This window comes from Balaenoptera borealis, assembly GCF_965194805.1.
Source record: "Balaenoptera borealis genome assembly, chromosome: 3".
Lineage (NCBI taxonomy): Eukaryota > Metazoa > Chordata > Mammalia > Artiodactyla > Balaenopteridae > Balaenoptera > Balaenoptera borealis.
Window position 1 is genome coordinate 33925109 of NC_138866.1, and position 23323 is coordinate 33948431.

The 23323-nt window shown below is 43.8% G+C and overlaps 1 protein-coding gene and 1 long non-coding RNA gene across 4 annotated transcripts in view; one reads left to right on the plus strand and one right to left on the minus strand.

The window, feature by feature from the left end:
* Window positions 1–22632, minus strand: part of ARG2 (arginase 2) — a 27815-nt gene extending 5183 nt beyond the window's left edge. Inside the window, exons 1-4 of one of the 2 annotated variants that reach the window (XM_082386666.1) lie at window positions 22370–22632; window positions 21391–21463; window positions 2689–2866; window positions 78–237 (exon numbers count right to left, since the gene is read on the minus strand). In XM_082386666.1, the coding sequence (XP_082242792.1) occupies window positions 78–237; window positions 2689–2866; window positions 21391–21463; window positions 22370–22480 (522 nt within the window). In that variant the 5' untranslated portion in view covers window positions 22481–22632. Of the gene's footprint in view, window positions 1–77; window positions 238–2688; window positions 2867–21390; window positions 21464–22091; window positions 22280–22369 lie in introns of those variants that run through there. The other variant, XM_082386667.1, reaches the window with a different exon arrangement.
* Window positions 1–23323, plus strand: part of LOC309626207 — a 37110-nt gene that overhangs the window by 2144 nt on the left and 11643 nt on the right. The gene's annotated exons all lie outside the window — the stretch shown is intronic.

A 23323-nucleotide genomic window follows, 5' to 3' on the forward strand; every position in this document is an offset into this window, starting at 1 on the left:
TTACCGAACTAGACTCTCAAAGCCCCAGGATAACCCTTGCAAGCTGTTCAACGTTCTCTTCATTTCAGCCCACTAACCTTGTCCTGTAGTTCTTTGAGGAGAAATGAAACTGGCTGTCCATGGAGATTTCCAGATGAGGTGGTGAGGGGTGTATTGATGTCAGCATGGGCATCAACCCAGATCACACAAAGGTCTGGGCAGTGCCGGGCGTGCCCACTAATGGTACCGATTGCCAGGCTGCAAAGAACAAACACAGTAATATTAAAGGGCTTCCGCTTAGCAAGCATCACTAACAAATATCTTCAGCCAACACAGCTCAGACTTTGTCCTCAGGGCAAAGTCAGGGCCCTAGATTGAGGCTAGATTTGGATGAGACAGAGTCCCTGGGACTGTATTCCCAAAGATGAGCCTTGAGAGAGAGAGAGAGAGAGACAGGGAGAAATGGAAGGCTCTAAAGATTCAAAGCTGACAACTGGCTGGTTATCCTTGTAGTGTGACAGGTGTCATTGCTGGCCCCAAATCCCTTTAATTGGATCCATTAGCCTTGGCCCAGAAAAGGACCCAAAATATTTGTTCAACAGATGAAATCCTGTTAAATGATATGGGCTGTATGTAACAACTCACTAATACTACTTAATACCTCTTGAGAGACCAGGGAGATCTAATTACTTTTAAAGAATCAGTTATATTAACTTGTTAAGGATAAAAATTAGTATTACAGCTGTTTAGAAAGATTATGTGATATTTCCTAAAACAAGAAGTCAAAGTTTTTAAAGACATCAAAGTTAACAGGGCAATCCAATTAAAGACCTCATTAGATCACTGAATAAAGTAGAAGTTTATTTCCCTGTTATCTTATATACATTAGCATGGCATGCAAATATCATTAAGTGTTTCTGGGTTTTGCTTTCCTTGTCCTTGGTCTCCGCTTGCATTAGCCAACGTGCTGTCTGACCTGTAGGAATATAGCTGATGAAATTGTGCTTGGAAAGCTGCCCAAGCTTCCTAGGTACCAAAGAATTTGACATAGATGAGAAATGCAGCTTAAGCATCTTAGGAACTAACTACAGTCATCTTTCTTGATCAGTACAGTCTGAGGTAGCATTTTAAGCTCCATGTCCCACATAGGACTTTTTCGAGAGATAGCATGGTCTGGCGCTAAAAGCACTGGATTAAGTCAGAATATTGGGGGTCTTTCTAGGAAGAAATGTGTGAAATAGGGCAAGTCATCTAACCTATCTAGACTGCAGTTTCCCTTTCTATAAGATAGGGAAAATAATCTTAGCCTGTTTAAGTCAGAGTTGGTTTGACAATTAAAGCAGTAGTGGATGTTGTACCATTAAAGGGAGCTGAGTGACCTAAAAATGCCTCTTCCTTTAAAATATTCAACAGCTGTTCAGGTTATACACACATCCCTTCCTTTCTAGAATCTTCCGGACAGCCTAGGTTTTAGCACTGAACAGGAAACAGGGAGCAGTGATAGAGCTGCAATCTAGACACAAACAAAAGGAAAACCAAGGATTATGATAATTACAATAATAAGCAGTCCCCAAATAGTATGCTGACCAGAAGAGAGACAATAAATGAACTTTGAGCACTGAGCTACGGGACAAGAGATCCACCCTTGGGTTATTTAATCAATTTCGGTAGAGAACCTGTGACTTATTTCTTATTCTACTTAAAATTTTATTCCTGATGAGGAACCTACCTGCATTTGCAGTTCCGTTAAGTGATCTGAGAAGCTCTCTGAGTACCTCAGGGGAAGTTGCTAGATTGGATCTCAGAAGAAAATTTAATTGCCCATAGAGGTCACAGTGGACTTGAATCCCAGCTCTGCTACTTCCTGGCCCTAAGACCTTGGGTAAGTTATCTAACCTCTGTCCCTCAGTGTACCCAGCAGTGAATTAGATAAAATTGTATCTGCCTCATGGCATTATTTTGAGGATTAACTGAGAATATGTATGAAGTGCTTGATATTCCTAGTGCTTCAATGCCATTTTTCTTTCTACCAAAAAAATCTTCATTACTGAGCTCAAATCACACTTCCCTGTGAAATCTGACTACTCTAGCCCAGACTGATCTCTTCCTTCTGAGATGTAGGATTCAATATTTTTTTCATTCCATGTGTATTTATTTCATTTAATCCTAATAGATCACAAGTTTCCCATAATCCTTAGCACTGCTTGAGAACTCATCAGAACAGTGCTCAATAAAGTGCATGCTGATTCAGTGAGAGGAAGGATCTAATGTATTAGCCACCTAAGGAGGCTAATACAATACTGTGGAGGGTAGAGAATGTATTCACATGCCAATTGGGGCATTTCTAACAAACCTATTAGCAGAAATGCTTTAAAAAAAAAAAAAGCCCAAATTCAGCCTATCGATAGATCCCTCCAATTCTCCTAAATAACCAAAATGAAAGTCATGAGACAGTTTTAAGAAAGCTTTCCAAGAAATAAGCATGAAACATACTGTCTAAAAACTTCGCTTAGTTTAACTCTGAACTTGTCCTTATACTACGTGATATTTTCTCCAGTGGTTCATGATCTTAGACATGAAAATACTATGCACATTATACCCTAAAAATTCGAAAGGGTATTTTACTCTAAATGAGGAAACTGAGACAAAGAAGCTAATTGATGGGCTGAGGCAATCCAGCCCCTCCACCACCCCTGGCTCCCAGCTTACCTGTGGTCTCCTCCCACGGTGACACAGCTGTAGCCACCTGACACTGCTCTACTAACCACCTCCGCTAGTTCCTGGTTGGCAAGGCCCACTGAGCGAGGATTCACTATCAGGTTATTATAGAGATCATCTTTGGGAACTGGAGTAAAACTCAAGTCTCCGAAGTCTTTAAGGTGGCAGCCTAGAAACAGGGATGACAAGATTAATTATAATATATGTTATTACAACTCTTACTGGCCTGGGCCACAAATAATAACTGTGACAAAGTACACATCATACTTATTGTCATGGTAACTCAAAACGTCACATGACAGTGGCAGGATTCTCTCAGTCCTCCCAGCAATCCTGTGGGGGTAGATCCTGTTAGGAACACCATTTTGCAGATAAAGAAGCTGGGTTTTAGAAAGTAAAGCCCAGAAATGTTCACTAACTTAACCTGACAATCACAAAACTGGTAGCAATTTGTAAGACCTCAGATATCCCTGAGTTACCGAGTGAAAATAAAATACTGAGAGGAACTGGCAGGATTTTAAGAAAATTAAGTATTGTTAATTTAGGACAAAGAAACATACTTAGGAATTTTCACATTACAAACTTTTTTTAAAAAATAAAAGGCCAGTCTGAGGACCTAAATATTTCTTAATTTTAGGATGCTTTAACAGTTATTACAAGATCCCAAACACTGTTCCAACTGCTCAACAGAAATTCTTAAGACTCACAACAATCCTATTAGGCAACTATAGTATGCCATTCTATAGCTGAGGGAACTGAAGCAAGGTCCCAAGGTCACACAGTTGCTAGGTGCCAGAATCAGGATCCAAATTCAGGCCGTCTGCCGCAAAGTGTGTATTCTTGACTCTGGTTTGCATCTCAACGATTCCCTCTTGATTCTGACACTTTAAGAACTAAAGAGTCCTCTCCAAGGTACTTCCCTGGTGGTCCAGTGGGTAAGACCCCGCACTCCCAATGCAGGGGGCCCGGGTTCGATCCCTGGTGGGGGAACTAGCTTCTGCATGCATGCCGCAACTAAGGAGTCCACATGCCACAGCGATGATCCCGCGTGCTGCAACTAAGACTTGGCGCAGCCTAAATAGATAAAATTAAAAAAAAAAAAAGAGTCCTCTCCAAGGAGCCAACAAGATGGCAGAAGTGGAGCAGAAGCAGCAGCGGACCTTCTGCAAGGTCATCCGCTTTGGTGAGCACCTAGACCAGGCACTGGACACGCGGACACAGTGCCGCTGCTGCACAGTGCCCTGCGGCTGTGGCAAAAGCACCTGGGCAGGGCCAGCCTGGGGGCACGGCCCGAAGAGAAGCCGTAGGTGCTGAAGATCATCCTGCCCAGGTGGTGGGCGTGTAAGACCTTCACCCAGGTGGAAACCAAGCCCAAGATTATTGGCCACTACCTGGGCGAGTTCTCTATCACCTACAAGACTATGAAGCACAGAGCCAGCCACTCCTCCTGCTTCATCCACCTTGAGTAGCCTGTTCGGCCAGTAAAGGCACAGACTTCTCTTTAAAACAGACGAACAGAATGAACTAGTGGTATATTCTGACAGTAAGCTGTAATATGTTCCCACCCGGGGTTCACATATTCCAGCAAATTGCGACATTAGTCACTACATGTTAATCTTTAGTGTAAGTACCAGTCTTTCAATCTTAACCACTTATATCAATAAAATGGTTGGATTTAGGGTGAGGACTAACTAATCCAACACTACCAAAGGATTTGAGCAAACAGAACGTTAGCATAGATTGTATTCTTACGGGCCTGTTTCTCAAACTAGAATCCAGGTATGTTGAGGGGAGGGGCAAGTGGTCACAGGATAGACATCTGAATGTTTGCAGAGACTTGTATTAAAGATCTGTATTAAGACTAGCACAGACCAATCTTGAATATAAATTGTACAGTTTGAGCTTTACCTCTTGAACCCAAACTCAATCCAAAGCCAAACTTCTGAGAGAATGTAGAGATTTGAGAAGCAATGGCCTGGAACATAAACCCAACCAAGGGATCACCACCAAGATCTGGATGACTAAATAAGAAGGAAAGGTGCTGAAGGTTAGGAGAATATGAAAACAGGCCAAAGACACTGAGAACCAAGAGAAAAAATAAAACATCTATAAAAATCTTCTTAAAATCTTTTAAAGAGAAAAAAGCCACGAGTAGCATCACTATGTACTTTACTAAATCTCAAAATATGGAAGGACACTTTAGATTTAAGAGAAATGAAACTTTAACTTTCAAGTCAATATCAGGTCTTGCCATTGTTGCAACACAGTCTTGAGCTGGACAGATTTGAATGGCAGTGCCTATACTTGATGTTTTAACTTCCATATCCATGTTTATCTCAGCATCTCTAGGTGCAAGACGCCATGGCTTGACTGGCGTTTTATATTAGGTGTATAATTAGAAAAGGTTTATAATCTAATTGAATAATAATGTTAATATTAATTTTTGAAGACTAACTCATTTAATCCTTCCATGACCAATAAGAAATACATGGGAATTAAAGTGATCAACCTGGTGGTTAAGTGATAGAACTTGGGGAACACTAAGTCCAGTCATGGAATCTAGGATGTAGACTTAGATAAGTACGACAGAAAACAGTACAAACTGGGCTATTATTTACTTACCAGAATAAAGCTGCAGAAAGCTTAAAAAGGGAACTTAAGAGAATTTGATAGTCTTATAGCAACACTCGCCATGGAAGAGAGACTGAATTTCATAAAAGTATTTTGGTCATTAAACATGTAATTCTGTGGAGTGAATCACCAGCTTAATTCACAGCCTGGATGGTGGGTTCCGATTCCTTGCTCACCAAACAGCCTTCTGCTTATTCACTTAGTTTCCCAGTTGCCCTCATACCAGCAAGAGGGCTTCCTGACAGTGGATGCCAGAAGGACTCTTGCTCACTGAAACTACGCACGGGCATTTGGGCTTATACATCATGGTTAGCACGAGTCCGGGTCTGAAAGCCTGATAAACTCTGCACACTTCAAGACTTCTGTTCCTGGACCCACAGAGCTGAGGGCTAGACCCCCTGAAGGGATCAATACCTTGAGAGGCCCTGAGTGGCCCACCTTATATAACTCCCAACTCTGCTCTTTGATTTCCACATTAAATTCCCAATAAGGACTAGGGACAATGAGTGCTAAAGGAGTGAAAGGAGGTTATAGGGAACATGAATTATGACCTGTAGGCCGGTTTTTGAGGAGTAGAGAGGCTGATGGGAGGTTAATTTTTTGTCAAGAGCAGGATGAACTGAGTAATGATAAAGCAATTACCTTAGCAGAGTGCAATGGCAAGTTCTTCTAGTTCAAAAGATAAATGGTCTCAGTAATTTTAAAGAATCTTGGAATAATAGTGAAAAAAGCAAACATTATAACATGGAATATCTGTCATACTGAAGAGATCTGTCCCTTTCTCAAACTTTTTGTGCTTCAGGTCAACTCATCTGCAAGTCTAAATCAGATGAGACATAATATTTCATTGCTGCTCTTTCCTCTTTTAGAAGGCATTGTAGGATGAAATAAACCTGAAACTTCCAAGGAAGCTCTCATATCAAACAGATTTGAAACCGGCTGGAAAGGGCTCTCATTTTTCATTTGCAGTGGGAAAAAGTCAAGCTCTGTATACACTGGCACCACCTCACTGCTTCTCTCCCCAGTGCTGGTAATAAAAATACACGGACTGCTACTCTGATGTTTTAGGCCCGGTTGTTACTTTTGGCCTTGATAAACCTCTTAGGTTCCACTGGAGTGGAACAAGAACACAAGTGCATCCACAGAATGATGCAACCGGAAGAAATCCAAACAGCCGTATCTGACGTTAGCAGCGTCTGTGGACAGCACTTCTATTTCAGGGCCTCATCACCAGTGAATCCTTGAAAGAAGCCAGTGACAGGAAAGAAGGAAAAGGAACAAAACTGTCTTTCTCCACACACCACACAGTGCTAGCTAGATGCTTTACAATAGCTACTAATCCTTACTTCCTCTGCTGGTATGATTATCCACACACTTTGGAGGAAGAAATTCAGCAAAGTTAAATAGCTCCAACTGTTTAGAGCAAGCCTGAATCCTTCTTTGGTTAGAGACTCACAAAAGAATGAGTGAGCAGGCATTTTGATAGCATAAGGGTAGCCCATTCTCTCTGCTGCTCTGACTTCCACTTACAGGCAGCTGCAACTGCTCCCAAGCCTCCCAGCAAGTCAAGAGAGGTGGGTTTTGAGGTGGGCTGACACATGGGCGAGTCTACCAAGCCACAGGTAGCTCACTGGCAGAATATTAGACTTGGAGAAAAGCAAAGAGTCTATTAGTGTACAGTTTTTTGAACTGTCCTTGAATAGGATGAATGTTTATGATTTGTCAGGAATAACAAGTCAGTGAAACATGCAGAAAAACAAAGACTCTGAGTTCTTATTTGGTGCTGAGAGAACACTGGTGGCTCTTAAAGTTATAGACTCAAATATTGTACACAGCAGATTTCATCCCACAGAAAGGGAGTTCCCAATATTTTAAAGGATGGCATCTGCTAATTCTTAGAACCTCAAAGTTGTACCTGGAAGACCAGCCTATTGAAAACAGTTGCAGTGTTACTCTAAGTCTAAACTAGGAAAGGAATGCCCGTTAATTCAGGTCATTTGAAGTAAGCAGAATTTCTCTTATCCCTAAAATGTGATTTGGGTAATAACCTTTGAAGAGACTGTTATATAAGGTAAACTCATTTGGCTACCACCAATAAAATGCAAGGGTCTGAATTTTGTTTAGTGCATTTAACTCCCAGAGGCTGTACAACCAACCTCAAGAACCATGTGTCCTGGGGTATCTAAGAATCAGCTCTTTGCTTCCTTAGACCCAGCCTCCAAAATAAGTTTGGTGCTTTAGGGAAAGAATCATATCACACAAGTACACCTATTTGTTCTAGTTCACTTCTTCAAAGTCCCTCATAAGACTGCTCCAACCAACCCTCTCGACACCCGCTTCCTCCCCACTCTGTTCTCCTGTTCAACAGGAGGTGTTCTCAGAGGCAGTGAAGACCATGGATGAGGAAGACCAAGGACAGTGGCACTAGGGGCTCGAGGATGGAAGGTGACCTCGGGCATCCAGGCCAGTCACTTCAGACATGGCCATCTAACATCTGTTGGAGTTTACCTCAAGATCAGCTGATACAGACGTGATGTTAATAGATACCTTTGCATGAATGTGATCCTTGAGTAAAAAATCCCAATACAAAACAAGCCCAAAAGTTTGGCTCAAGACATGTAACTGAGATGACTTGCAGCACCATTTATGTTTCCTGCTAATTGGTTCTCCAGCCACATCCGAACTTCTCGAAGAACAGTGTACCACTTGCTGAGGGTAGGCTTAGTAATGTATGCCCCTCTGAACCCAACTCATGTCAACCCTCCAAGCACCTCCAAGACCATGGTGAGCCAACTCAGGCTTTCTTGGGCAGACTATCAGCTGACGGCACCCTGACAGCCTGGTTCCAGCACAGGCGGGGGCAGAGGTAAGAGGAGGGTTCCTGTGGCTTTACGGGTCACTGCGACGTAACCGCTTTCCCTCGTTCAGAACAAGACTGTTAAGCTTCTCTGAGAAAAAGATCTGTTGTTAACATGCTGACAAAACTTCAAGCTACTCCAACATCTAACCACAGGAAGAGACAGCGACAATCCCTGGGGCTAAAATATTGCTTTTCAGAATATGTGATCTTTCTTCTTCTTTAAATTCTTGATGCTCCACCTTGTTCCAGAAAGGATTTAAAGGGCTAGTGACTACAGCTCTGCCAGTTAACCAGTCCAGATGTGTAGCTCCCTGACCCATACCTGGGCCAGCATCCTGGTGAGTTTCACAAGGAACCTCAACAAACCAGACACCACATTCCACGCTACTCCAGGCTGAAAGCAGAGCGCACAGGAGATGGGGTGGCCACAGCGGGTCAAGTGGCCACAACAGACATGAAGGAAAGAATCCCTGTCCTTTGGTCCCTAACTTCCCAGAAGAGTCAAGATCTCCAACCAAGTTCAGTCTCTAAGTTTGTCCCACCTCACACAGTCCGTTACAAGGATTGAAATGAGATAACAAGGAAAAGCCCTACACGGGCTAGGGGTTACATTATTAGTTCAACTACATGAGGCATCTCTGTGGTTTTTCTCCCCACCCTACCCTTTTCTTTCCAATAGATGGTGTAATCTAAGACTTCCCAAAACTTGTTTGCAATACGATTATGTCATTTGGATAAGAACAAGAGTTTTTGGTGAGAAGTAGCAAACATACACAGGCCCACTGATTTCTCATTGAAATAGCTCCTAAGGAGCCCAGCTGTCACACACAGTTCAAATTTTCTACCTTCCCTATAAAAGAATATAAAGGCATGGCGATTTCACTTGGAACACCAATTCTCTGAAAGCCCTAACCACAATGCCACACCCTGCTGTGACTCAGTTCTCAGGTCACACAGGAAGGTATTTTCTACTTCTTTTCCTATTCTGTGGTTCTGGCTTCTTGGGGTGGAGGAGGGGGCCAAAAAGATGCTTTCTTCTCTTCAAATCCTAGCATTACCACACCTATTATAGGAATACACCCTCACTATTAAGAGAGCTTGGGGAACTTCCCTGGTGGCGCAGTGGTTAAGAATCTGCCTGCCAATGCAGGGGACACGGGTTCGAGCCCTGGTCCAGGAAGATCCCACGTGCCACGGAGCAACTAAGCCCATGCGCCACAACTACTGAGCCTGCGCTCTAGAGCCTGCGAGCCACAACTACCGAGCCCACATGCCACAACTACTGAAGCCTGCGAGCCTAGAGCCCGTGCTCTGCAACAAGAGAAGCCCCCGCACCGCAACGGAGAGTAGCCCCCGCTCGCTTCAGCTAGAGAAAGCCCACGCACAGCAACGAAGACCCAATGCAGCCAAAAATATAAATAAATAAATAAACTTATTTTTAAAAAAGAGAGAGCTTGGTCATTAATAGAGAGGAACAAGTAAATTTATTCAAGGATTAAATTATTTAAACCAACCACAGTAATCCCCTTAGGTTCTAGGCCTCTGAATGTGCTATTTTGGATATTAAAGGAGTAACGCCACTCCTTTCTAAAGCAACTAGAGGTCAGCCTTGAAGCAGTCATCATTAGCTACTTAGGTCCTGGCATAAGTATGTTTCAAAAAAGGAGGCAAAAACTAGCCATCGCCACTTACCAACACTTAGCTTGACTAAATTCATCAACTGGTAGCCCAACACCTTGTAAGAGTTTAAAATTTGATATATGACAGTTATTCAATTTAAACATTTTTAAAATCTGGGAAACCAGGGGGCTTCTGAGGAACAAACCATTTTGAGAGTAAGGAAATAGTGATCCGGGAAAATCCCACGGATCACGATGTGAATGAAGTTCCAGGAGAAAGCCCGGATGCTTTGCCCCATTTCGTCCTTCAACAAACGCTAACTGTGTGCTGACTGTGCACCTGGTTGCAGCCTTCAGGGAGCTCACAGCCTGGTCAGAAGACAGGCAGGGAAAGCACAGGCCGGTGCAAACTGCGATGATGCAGCTGTGCACAGGGTGTGATGGGAACAGGGGAAGGTGCTGACTCAGACCCAGGATGAGCCAAGGGGACTTATCAGAAGAATCAGTGCCTGAATCCTGAAGGTTTTAGCCAGGAATGAAGGGGCAAAGGCTTGCCAAGCAGAAGCACATACCTTCAACCCTACAGAACAATGCCCAGGGTCCATCGGGAGGACTGCAGAGAGATGAGGAAGGAGGAGGGGGCAGGGCCCAGGTCCTAAATGCAGCAGGGAGCTACTAAGGTTCAAGTCAGGAGGTGACAAATCAAATCTGCACTGTCCCGCATGCCGCAACTACTGAGCCAGCGTGCTTCAACTACTGAAGCCCGCGCACCTAGAACCCGTGCTCCGAAACGAGAAGCCACTGCAATAAGTAGCCTGCGCACTGCAACGAAGGGTAGCCCCCACTCACCGCAAGTAGAGAAAAGCCCGTGCGAAGCAATGAAGACCCAACACAGACAAAAAAAAAAAAATCTGCACTGTTAATCTAGTGATCTGGTGGCCTCTAGAAAATGGCCTGGCCTGCAGAAGAGCAGCTCCCAGAGGGGCTGTAAAGACAAGACAGACAGAACTGACAAGATTCCAGCAATACTTAGAGGGGTGTGGAGGAGAGAGAGAAGGTTTACCCTCCAGCTTTCTGGCTCTGCTACCATCAGAGATGAGAAACCACAGGGGAAGGGAGTGGAGATGATGGTAAGTTCAGTTTTGGATACTCTGACATTGGGGTGTTAGAGACTATCCTGTTGATAATACGTGGAAACAAGTTAATGGCTCAAATCTAGGCAGTGTTCAATGGCTGACGACATCACTTCTGATGGAAGTGTATACCACCACCTACGAAGCAGAACCGCCAGAAAAAAAAAAACTGGACCTGAATCTGACCAAGGATCTAGATCCAATAGCCAGTAGAAAGGAAATACAGAGGACAAAGAACATGTCATACAATGCCACAGGGATGTGATCTGCAAAATACAAGCTGAGAGATTCTGCAGACAAATGACCTAGTTTCCGCTACAGATCAACTGCAAGGAAGAAGGAAGAAAACAGGAGGGACCTATAAAGGACTTACGAGATAACAATACAGACCTTATTTGGATCCAAACTCAAACTGTAAAAAGATAAACACAAAAAGTGTAAATCAGTCGGGCAATGTGAACATTAACTGGTGTAAGGGCAGATACAAGTTGAAAAAAGACTTAATTATCTCTGTTGAAAATAAGGGTAAAAACTTCTCTCCTCCCTTGTGTTTCAGAATTTCTTTCTCTGTCCTTTTCACATGTATGTAATCTTTATAATGACTAAATAGGCCTCACAACCCAGGAATGTTTCCTCAAGGACTTGGGAACCATTTGTGTGTGTGTGTGTGGGATCTTAGTTCCCTGACCAGGGACTGAACCCAGGCCACAGCAGTGAAAGCACTGAGTCTTTTTTTTTTAATTTTTATTTTTAATTTTATTATTTTTAGCTGTGTTGGGTCTTCGTTTCTGTGCAAGGGCTTTCTGTAGTTGCGGCAAGTGGGGGCCACTCTTCATCGCGGTGCGCGGGCCTCTCACCATCGCGGCCTCTCTTGTTGCGGAGCACAGGCTCCAGACGCGCAGGCTCAGTAGTTGTGGCTCACGGGCCCAGTTGCTCCGCGGCATGTGGGATCTTCCCAGACCAGGGCTTGAACCCGTGTCCCCTGCATTGGCAGGCAGACTCTCAACCACTGCGCCACCAGGGAAGCCCAGGAACCATTTTTTGAAATACAAACATCTAGGGCCCCAACCTCCCAGTTCTATGGGTATGAGTGGTGGGCCCCTTGCTTCAATTTGCCAAAAAACTATCCCCCCCCTTTAAGATATGAGAAGTTTGTTTCCTGTCCAGATAAAGCCAATCAGCTAACCGGTAATCACTCCAATTTCCATGATAAAGTTAGGATGAGCTACATGTGACAAAAGGTCAACTATCAAAGTCCTCTAACTGGAGGACTAGTTATTAATCTCGAAAACATGGATTGTGTTGCACCTGCTTGGCTATAGAAAAGAGTAAGATTTGTCTTTGCAGTCTTTTATCAGATCGCCCGATTTAATGCTTATTCAATAATAAACTGTTTTCCTTCTCTACCACCTTTGTGGATAGGTTCTCAGATGGGAGATATTTTTAAATTATATTTCCACAATACTGGTATTTGATATTTATTTTAGGTGTGATAATGATATTGTAGTTAGGTTTTAAAGCATTCTTGTATTTTGAAGACATATAATGAAATATCTGCAGATGAAACAAAATGATGTCTGTGATTTGCTTCAAAAGGTATGGAGGTGGGGTGAGAAACCTTGCCAGGTATAGATAATTGATGCTAGGTGATAGCTATCAAATTCATTATGTTACCGTCTCTACTTTTCTTATGTTTGAACACTCCTGTAATAAAAAGTTAAGAAGATACATGGAAGCCAGCTGGTATACAGGTTTGGAGCTGGGAGGGAGGGGGAATAAGTGTTGGAGATAAAGCTCTGGAGGCATCAGCATACAGGTAACAGGAAGGCTGTGGAAATGGACAAATTGCCAACTGAGACAGCATAAAGCAGAGGGTCAAGGACAGAACCCTGAGGAATACTAAAATGTAAGGGGTAGGCAGCAGAGGGTCTAGCAAAGGAACCTGAAGAGTTAAAATCAGAAGAGAGTGGTAGCAGTTTCAATAAGATGGTTAATAGTGTCGAATGTGAATATTGCAGGGTCCACCATATTAAAAAGTAGGAGGTCAGAGACCTCAGCAAAACCAGTTTCGTTGCAATGATGGCCCAGGACCCCTGATTATAGCAAGTTGACCTGTGAAAAGGCAGTGGGGAAGCCAGTTATTTTGTTTCTGAAGAGAAACAAAATAACTGGACAAGAGCTAGAAGGCTACATACGGCAGAGGGGGATGGGAGGTGGGCAAGATTTGCACTTACTTACTGAAGGGACAGGTTAGTAGAGAGACGCTGAGAAACAAGGGGAGAGAAGGGCTAAGTGCTGGAACAAGAACCCTCAGGAGCCAGGAAGGGATGGGATCTAAAGCACAGGGAGATGGTGTGGCTCACAGCCACTTGTCCAATATCTGCTCTTCCCTTCCTCCACAGAGGATTTTAGCTGGGGCACGACCCCTTAGAAGAGACTAAATTCACCATCTTCCCTTCCAACTAGCTGTGGCCATGTGACCCACTGGAGCCAAAAGGATAAGCAGAGGTATCCTGCAGTAGTGTCCTGGGAATTTTCCTTAAGGGAAAGCACAAGTTCTCCCTTCGCCCGCTTGTTGGTTTACTTTCCCATCCTGCTGCCAGAAATGAGGCCACAGCCATCTGGGACCATTAGATAGAGGCCTTGCTGGTAGTGCAGCAAGATAAGAATCTAGGAACTGAACTTCAAGGAACTGAGCCTCCAAACCAGTTCTGGACTTCTCTCTAGACTATTTCCTAGAGAGTGAACTATTTTTCTTAAACCGCTTATTTGGGGCTCTTATCACGTGCAATTGTACCTACCTAATACAGGAAGGACTGGATACCTCATCCTCTGAGGACAGTGTAATAGCATCTTTGTTGATACAACTAACTGGGGGATGATGGGGAGAAGAGCTAGAAGTTAGGGAGTTCATACCTGAGTTGGAAAAACAGGACGATTATGGGTACAGATTTCAAATAGCCATCATGAGAAACAGGATTTTTGGAAGAAGTTGGAGACCCTACCTTTACGATGGTGCCACTCAGTTTCTTCAACCATGGTAAGAGCTGAGAAGGCAGCTGACTGCACCAATTGAGGGGCTAGATTGTATACGGTAAGAAATGAGGTTCTCAACTACTTCTACTGCTGACTGTATGACCTTCAGGCCATACTTTACTTTTTTCCATTCTCAGCTTTTATTTATAGAACAGTGTGCTAAATAACAAGTTGAAAAAAATTTTCAAGCCTACAGCATTATGTCCCTAAGAAGTTAAAACCTCAAGTGACTTTCCTTGTTCTTAGAATATTCTATTCTAACTTATTTTAAGTGTTTCCTTTTTAATTTTAAATTGTGGTAAAATATACATAAAAATAACCGTCTTAACCATGAGGTGGCATTAAGTACATTCACATTGTTGCATAACCATCACCACCACCCATCTCCAGAACACTTTCTTGCAAAACTGAAATTCTTTACCCATTAAACCATCTGTCTCCATTCCTCTTCCCCCAGTCCCTGAACCACCATTCTACTTTGCCCCTATGAATTTGACTAATCTAGGTACCTCATAAGTGGAATCATACAGTATGTCTTTTTGCAACTGGCTTATATCCCTTAACATAATGTTCTCAAGGATCACCATGTTATAGCATATGTCATTTTCCTTTTTAATGCTAATATTCTATTGTATGTTTGTACCACATTTTGCTTATCCATTCATCCATCAATGGACGCTTGGGTTGCTTCCACCTTTTGGCTATTGTGAATAACGCTGCTATGAATATGGGTGCACAGATATCTCTTCGAAACCCTACTTTTCAATTCTTTTGGATATATGCCCAGAGTAGAATTTGTAGATCATCTAGTAACTATTTTTAACTTTGAGAAAACTCCATACTGTTTTCCGCAGTATCTGTATGATTTTATGTTCCCACCAGCAGTGCACAAGGGTTCTGATATCTCCATATCCTCACCAACACTTCTTATTTTGGGGTTTTTTTGATGCTAGCCATCCTAATGGGTGTCATAATTTGCTCTTAAGATTAAGAATCACATAATAGGGACTTCCCTGGTGGTGCAGTGGATAAGACTCCACACTCCCAATGCAGGGGGCCAGGGTTCGATCCCTGGTCAGGGAACTAGGTCCCACATGCATGCCACAACTAAGAGTTAGCATGCCACAACTAAGGAGCTGGTGAACCCCAACTAAGGAGCGCTTGAGCCGCAACTTAGGAGCCCAACTGCTGCAACTAAGACCCGGTGCAACAAAATAAATAAACAAATATTTTTAAAAAAAATAATAAAATGCATGGATAATCCCAAACTTGTTTAAAAAAAAAAAATCACATAATAGCAAGAACCTAGCACAGTGCCTAGAACATAGTAAATGTTAGGTATCAAACAACTTTGAAATATAAGATGTAAGTTAAATTCTTTGCTGCCTTCTTCTAAGCAGGAAAGATATGGTTATATTGAAATTTGCCAAATCCCAATAACATCTATAATAGATTTGCCTATATTCAGGTTCATCAGTGATGTATGCTTTTGCCAAGGCATTAGCAAATTACTAATTCCAGAAAAGCTTTATCACACTCCAGAAAGAAACCAGTACCCATTAGCGGTCACTCCCCATTCCCTCTCCCCCCAGCCCCTGGGAACCACTAATCACTTTCTATATGGATTTGCCTATTCTGGACATTTCATATAAATGGATTCATACAATATGTGGTCTTCTGCATTCTTTCACTCAGTATAATGCTTTCAAAGTGTATCCATTTTGTAGCATGAACTAGCAATTCATTCCTTTTTATGGCTCAATACTCCATTTTATGAATATCACATTTTTCTTAAATCTCCCATAAGAACCCAGATTTCTGGCTTTTCTTGAAAAACTGGAGATAAGAGTGTAGAAAGGCCCTCCCCTTCCCACATGACAACCACTGGCAAGACCTCAGGAACAGCTTTTTGTTCCCTGAACATTCCAGGCACTTTTCTATCTCAGGGTCTTTGCACTTTACTTACTGCACTTACCCTCTTCCTGAAATGCTTTTCTCCCAGATATGCACATGGTTCCTTTCCTTACCTCCCAAAGGTCTGCTCACATGACCCCTTCTCAGTGAGGCCTCCTACCTACATCTGCAGTGCTTACCCTATCTCCCCATCCCTTGCTTTCATTTATTCTATAGCGCTCATTACATCTGACATACTGTATGTTTTACTTATATCTGCTTCCAACCACCTCTCATTAGAATGAGAGTTCCATGATAACAGGTATTTCTGTTTTGTTCACTATTGTATTCCTAGTACCTAAAGCTTAGTAGTGCTCAAATTTTTTGAATATATACAAACAATGAACTTGTTATAGTTTTTAGTGACTGAAAGCTGCTAAGAAAAAATAAACCTGAAAATGTTTAAACAGCTTTAATGCATACTTTATATTAATTGACACTTTAAGTGCAATGAGTTTTGGCAGATATATGCAGTCCTGTAACCTCCACCGTGCTTAAGATATAGAACATTGAAAGTGAAATTAAGTCCCAGTAACACATTAAGGTAGGTCTGTTTACTATAGTCAGGCATGCCTAGAACTTGAAGAGGTTTTAAATTAAAGCTTTAGGCTTGGGACTGCCCTGGCGATCCAGTGGTTAAGACTCCGCGCTTCCAATGTAGGGGGTGTGGGTTCGATCCCTGGTCAGTGAACAAAGATTCCCACATGCCCTGTGGTGTGACCAAAAAATTAAAAAAAAAAAAAAAAGGCTTTAGGCTGCTATTTCAGAAGTTGTATTAAGGAACATGATAGTTCAAAAATCAACACCAAGAGAACAAGGAGTTGCTAAAATCCAAAGGGACTAAAACATACTCCTAGATTAACAAAAGACCAAAGAAAGCATAACCTAATGAGTTGTATTAACATACAAAAAGATTGTGTCAAGTACTAGGGGAAAAAAAGCAAACAAAAGAATAAGAATTTATTATCAAGGGCCTGGGGAGAGAGGGCTTTGCATATTCCAATCCACATGGTAATTTCTCACTGGAATTTGTAAACTGATTTATCAGTCAGGATCTTTAAGCTGCAAGCAACAGAAACCGTTCTAGCTAATTTAAAGAAAAGCAGTTTTTTCAATTTGGGTAACTCCCAGAATCATCTTAAGAGGACCAAAATGTGGTTTAAAGGTCACATTGCCAGAAATAATGGCCCCAAAAGTCACATTGCAGATTGGTCCAGTGAAGATACCACTGCTGCTGTCTCCTCCACTACTAGGAAAAGGAAGCACTGCAGTTTGCATGGCTGACCCCACTGACACTGGACAGAAGCTACTGCTAGAACTGCCGCCACAACTGCCCATCACAGAATGAATTCTTTATTGCCCCTTCTTCCAGAATGTCAAGACAAGGTTTAGGGTGGGTGTTTCTGTTGATGGAGCCTAGGTCAAGTGCCCACAACCCCAGTTACAACACAAATGAGGTGGAATGTGGATGGAGAGAAGTCTAAAGAGGTAGAAGAGGGCCAAATTATAGAGGATCTGTCTTACTGGTTGTTAAGCATGGAACACATACGACCAGTGGCTGAAGATCAAATACCAAAATGTAAAACTATTAAAATGAAAATGTATTAGAAAAATGCATCTAGCACAAGCCTGAGATTTCATTGTTTACTGTAGGGGCAGGCTACATTTGAAAAGTATAAAGCTTTAAAGCCAATTTAAAGAAAAACACCAAAAAAAATAATATGGCAAGTCAGCAAAGATGGTATATGAATGACAAGACTGAGAAGCATGGATGCATGTAAAAAGCCATGGAAAGACTAAGCAAAGGAGAAAAATAGTCTTAAAAAGATCAGTCTGGTGGCAGTAAAGAATGAACTGAGGTAGGCAAAATGGGACAAGAGTCATTATTGGAAAATTAGATCTGTGTGTGAGAAGGACAGAACTAGAGCAGGACCATTATGGGAAGGACTCTAATCATTTAGAAGGGGGAAAAGAAGTCAACAAGACTTTGTGATCAGAAGTAAGGAACAAAAGGGACGACAGAAGAATTCTGATGGTCTTGGAGTTTGACTTGAGTAACTAGATAATGAGTGATAGTGTGAAACAGACAATGGGAAGACAGCAAGACAAGCAGATTTGAGGGAGAAGATAATGAATTTTGTTTCGAACCTATAGAGTTTGAGACATCTGTGACAGTGAGATGAGGCTACTTAGTACAAAGCTGGTGGAACACTGGGGACATGAGCATTTGAGGGCTGGGAAGAAGAGGAGGACCCCAAAAAGGAGTCCAGGAAGGACCAGGCAATGGAGAGGAGGCTCAGGAGAGAGTAGTGTCCTAACAGAATATTTCAGGAATAAAGTGGTCAGTTGTGCAGTAGAGAGGTCCAGCAAAATAGAGACTGACAAATCAGTGAGCTTGCTCAGGGTAGTTTCAGTGTGGTGGTAAGATGGAAGCCAGGCTGAAGCATCACTATCATAAAACTAAATTTGTGATGGCTGCTGTTCTCTACCAAACACTGAAAGCACATACTGACCCCTGCACTCACATATCAATCTGTTCCAAACGAACAGCTCTCATACCTCTATGTTTAAACTATCTCAGGCTCTCTATTGGTTCTTGCTGAAGCAGACCAGATTCTTGGGTCTCAACCAGAGTTGCCTGCTCTGCTCTCTCATGGAGCACCAAATGGAGCAGAAGAATAAATGTCCCTAGCCTAGTTGAGAGGAACCAGAATAGCTCCCATGTGGCTTCCTGAACTCCAGGACCCTTGGCTGGTCACGGGAATACAGTTCATTTAGGCTGTCACGGCTTCAGTACCACAGCTGGGTCAAATTACCATAATTACAATGACAGACACATCAAACTGTTTATAACTATCTTACCCACAGAACACTCATCCTACTTCTGAAGAAAAAAGGGAAAATTGCCACGGCTATAAGAGCTAACCAGAATCATGAGCAGAGGCACTGCACCTAAGCCTTGCCAGAGCAATTACTTCTTCATTTTTCTCAGGCTCTCTTTATATACTAAAATAAGTGGTTACCTGAGAGAGGAACCATTGAGTGTCCTTACTAAGCCCAGGGAAAGGAAAAAAAAAAAAACCCAGACAAAGGCAAATATATTCATTCAAGAGAACAGGAAGTATAACTGATGCCATGGCAACCGCAGCAGCCTGTGACATCAGAGCAGAAGGCAAGGAACAAAGGGATTTACGAGCTACCTTTCCATGGGTCTTCTCTCCCTTGAAATTTGACCCATGCTGCTTATTTGGTGCTGTTTCAGAATAGAGCAACTGAAACTCCTCTTGGTATTTTTCTCCAACATATTTCTGGAGATTAGCCAAAACCACATGCTGGAAATCTGCTGAGTGCCACAATCTTATTAATATGCAATGAGATTCTGTTTCAGACCGCTGGTGATACCGGGCTGCCAATCAGCTACAGGGTAAGGATATAAATTGTAAAACTAAAACTATTTGAAAAAAAATTTAAGGGGAGACCAAATAAAATGAAGCTTCATCATCACTTTAGCTTGGAGATTTACACAGGAAGTATTTGAGGCAGTGGAATTTTAGGGAGAATGGCTTCCCCAGGTTGGAGTGGAAAAATACCAGGAGCTGTGGCAGGAAAGGAGGTGTACAAAGCATGAGTAAGAGAAGCTGCTTATAAATGTTCCCTTCCCCCTCATTCAGCAGCCTCAGCTGGATATTATTAATGTCCCCTGCGTAAGAGGCTACAATTGAATCTAGTCAGAAGTCTCTTAAGACAGAATAGAACAATGAGCAGGCAATTTGAGCAAAGCCAGGCTCAGTTTATCAGATGAGCTGCAGGATTACCAGGTATTAAAAAATAGTGATTAGCAGAAATTGTTTTCCCTCAGTGTAAAATTATGCTTTTAAAAAGAATGTGTACAGCTGATTTAAAGGGATAGTATCTTCATTTATAAGCGGGGGGAGGGGGGACAACTTCCTCCCATTAGGTAACCTGTGACACATTAAGTGAAAGTTTTTTTTTTTTTTTTTAAGTATTTGTTTATTTATTTATGGCTGTGTTGGGTCTTCGTTTCTGTGCGAGGGCTTTCTCTAGTTGTGGCAAGTGGGGGGCCACTCTTCATCGCAGTGCGCGGGCCTCTCACTATCGCGGCCTCTCTTGTTGCGGAGCACAGGCTCCAGACGCGCAGGCTCAGTAATTGTGGCTCACGGGCCTAGCTGCTCCGCGGCATGTGGGATCTTTCCAGACCAGGGCTCGAACCCATGTCCCCTGCATTGGCAGGCAGATTCTCAACCACTGCACCACCAGGGAAGCCCAAGTGTAAGTCTTATCTCTCATCTTTGGTGGTAAGCTTGGAGAATTATTAAAGTGATTAATTATAGTTCCTTCTTCAGTTGGGTCTCTTTATTATTTAACAGAAAAGGTTTGAGTATTCAAATCAAGACACCACATCCATATGTAACCAGAGGTGTATGGAAGACACACGGTGACTTCATTATTCCTGTTTTAGAGGGAGATAACCCACCCCTGGAATGGGCTCAATGATCAGCAGAGGAGGTTTCAAAGCAAGCACGGGTAGGGGATTTGTAGTTCACCTAGATTCTGTATTAGTATCTCCAGGACCTATAGTTCCCTACTGCCATGCCTTTTGCACTTTATACTCCAGAAGAGATATGTGAATGGCCCTAATATAATAGAGGAAATGGCCTTGAACAACAGCTAGAAACATTTGGGTTAGATATAAGAACCTTCCTACCATAATGGTGTTGGAATTTGGTACCCTGTTACTAACAAGGTTTTCCTTTACTATATAAATGGCATTTATCTTTGGGTTGGAATTACCTCTGGTTCTGTACGTTTAGAGTACTATCCAGATTACAAGACTATCAAGATTACAACGTTACTTTTGATTACCTGGGGTGCTTGTGAAAATGCACGTGTCTGGGTCCTACCTCAGAGCCAATAAACCAAACTCATCCACTGAGAAGCCTAGGAATCTCTATTTCTCACAAGTAAACCAAGTGATTTTCATAATCAGGGAAGTTTGGAGAAAACGGACCTAAGGGTCTGCTTACAGTAATAGAAAGTTCTTAAACCTAAGGACGAAATGAATGACTTGAAGAGAGGAAACTGGTAGACGGATGAATCATAAGCACCTCTGACTGAGTTAGGGAAGCTAGAATTTTGGGGAAAGGTTGACTGCACAGTGGGAGTGAGAGCCAGCAATGCTCAGCACCGCTTTGCGGTCACTAGCAGCTTGTTCCAGGCCCTGCCTCACTCCGCCTCCTTGCCTTCCACACAGGCTCTTTGTTGCAAGAAGACTTTGCCTGAAGACTCCTCCATAGATCTTAAGCTGCATGTGGAATCCAAGGGAGGATGGGAAACGCTTTCCAGATACACAGCTGACGCTGTGCAGTTCCTGGATATAAGGGAATAAGACTCTGAACTGGCGTGTAACCAGCCCTCAGACTTCTAAAATCCAGCCACTTACCCAAATCGGAGAGCCTTTTCATCAAGCCAGCTTCTCTTACAGCAGTGGGACCATATTCCACTCCTTTTCTTTTCTGTAAGATAAATTACACAGTTAGATATGAGGGAAGATGACTAGAAAATAAGACCACTTTAGCTCACAAAAATACGGAAGTCTGCAATGCTATATTTAGTTCCCAACAGATCCCTCTGAAAACCTGTGACAGCATCAGCCCTTCCTTTTATCCTTTTCACCTGAGGTCTGGTCATTTCAAACACTTGCAGGGAAGGAGGAGAAACAACAATCACTGGATTCAGCTCAACCTTCCAAGCCCCTCGTTGTGGGAGGGGCAAGTGGAGGCAAGACAGAGGAAGGGGCTGAGCCAAGTCAGAATCTGGCTGTTGGGTGTACGTGTCGCAGGCCGGGGCCGAGCTCCGGCTTCTCCACCAGTGACCTCTCCACGACTGCAGGTTTCTTTCATTGAAGAGAGAACAAAACAGCCCCTTCCGTCTTCCCGCCGCTAGAGAGGCAAGCACCAATTTCCTTTCCAGTTAATTCTCTTTCTGAGAATGGACCCTGGAGCCTTAAATCCTCGGTCTCTCTCTTTAACCTCTCCTCCCTCAATTTTCCACCGGGGATTCTGGTCGGTTTCTCCTCTTCCAGCCCCTCCATGAAATCCTCTCCCTCCTTTCCTCTCCTCCATCACCCCAAGCGGAACTCACCACTTTCTCGCTCCTCGGGGGTAAGGCCGAAGAAACCCACCAGCCCGCTGCCCCCTGCCCACGTGGCAAACCGGGTGCCCTCATCCCCTCCCTCCTTCTACCGAGGAAAATCCCACGTGCTCTCCCGGTGCCCAATCGCGGGAATCCACCTCCTCGTCCCCTCTTCGTTTCTCCCCATCCTCTTCTCACCTCCCCATTCTTCCCACCGGTCCCGATTTCTCCAGGCTGGGGTGAGGGGGCGGGAATCCTGCACCAAGGTGCCAGGTCCCAGTTCTCACCTGTCCCTGTGAAAATGGGGCTCCAATGACAGCCACGGAGTGGACGGACTTCTTCGGGACTGAGCGCGCTTGCTTACGGAGAAGAAGCGAGAGGCTGCTCCTCAGGGACATGATGGGCAGCGCAGGACGTAGACTAGCGAGAGGCTGCTACGTGCGGCTCGCCGCCTGGGGTGAGCACCGCAGCCTGCAGTGGTTACCTACCGGCGCGCGAGCCGCACCCCACCGCGCCGACCCATGACGTCACCGCCGCCTCGCCCCGCCCAGGCCCCGCCGCCTCGCCCCCAACCAGCCCCCGGCACACCTTCCGGCAAGCCCCGCCCACTGCCGCTCAGTGCCCCGAACGCCCTCGCTGATGTCACTCGGCTCTGGCCCAGGCTCTCCGGCCAAGGACAAGCCCCTGCCGCTGACGCCACAGGGCCAAGATCCGGGCCCGGCCAATAAGAGTGCGGTCACGGACAGGTGTGTCCCTTGGCGGGAAGCGGTCGGCTCCCGCAAAATTCGCGAACTCAGCGGAACAAGCGAACGGACACGTAGGCTCGCGGATGGTGGCTGTCTTCACACAGAGGCACGCCAGGCAGATGCCTATTTTACGGAACGGCTGGCTGGGCTGGGCTTGGCCCAACCCCACGTGAGTGCCTTGCGGAGACCAAGCTGGCGTCCCTCGGCTCCGTTTCGTATCAGAGCTCAAGGTCCAGGAAACGTGCTTATCCCACCTTTGGGCGTTGAAGGCTAGGAGATCAAACGTAGATTAGAGCTCTCCCGGCCGGGCATGTTAATAGTAAGCCACCTATTTTAGATGGGAAGGTTAGGATTTACAAAGTACCTTCTAGGAGTTTTAAATTCTTTACCTGAATAACTGGAGCACTGGTTATTAAAAACCAAACATAGCAACATATCTGGACTACTAAATTTTAGCGAGGCTAAAGAGCTGAAAGTAACTGCTTAAAGTTTTAA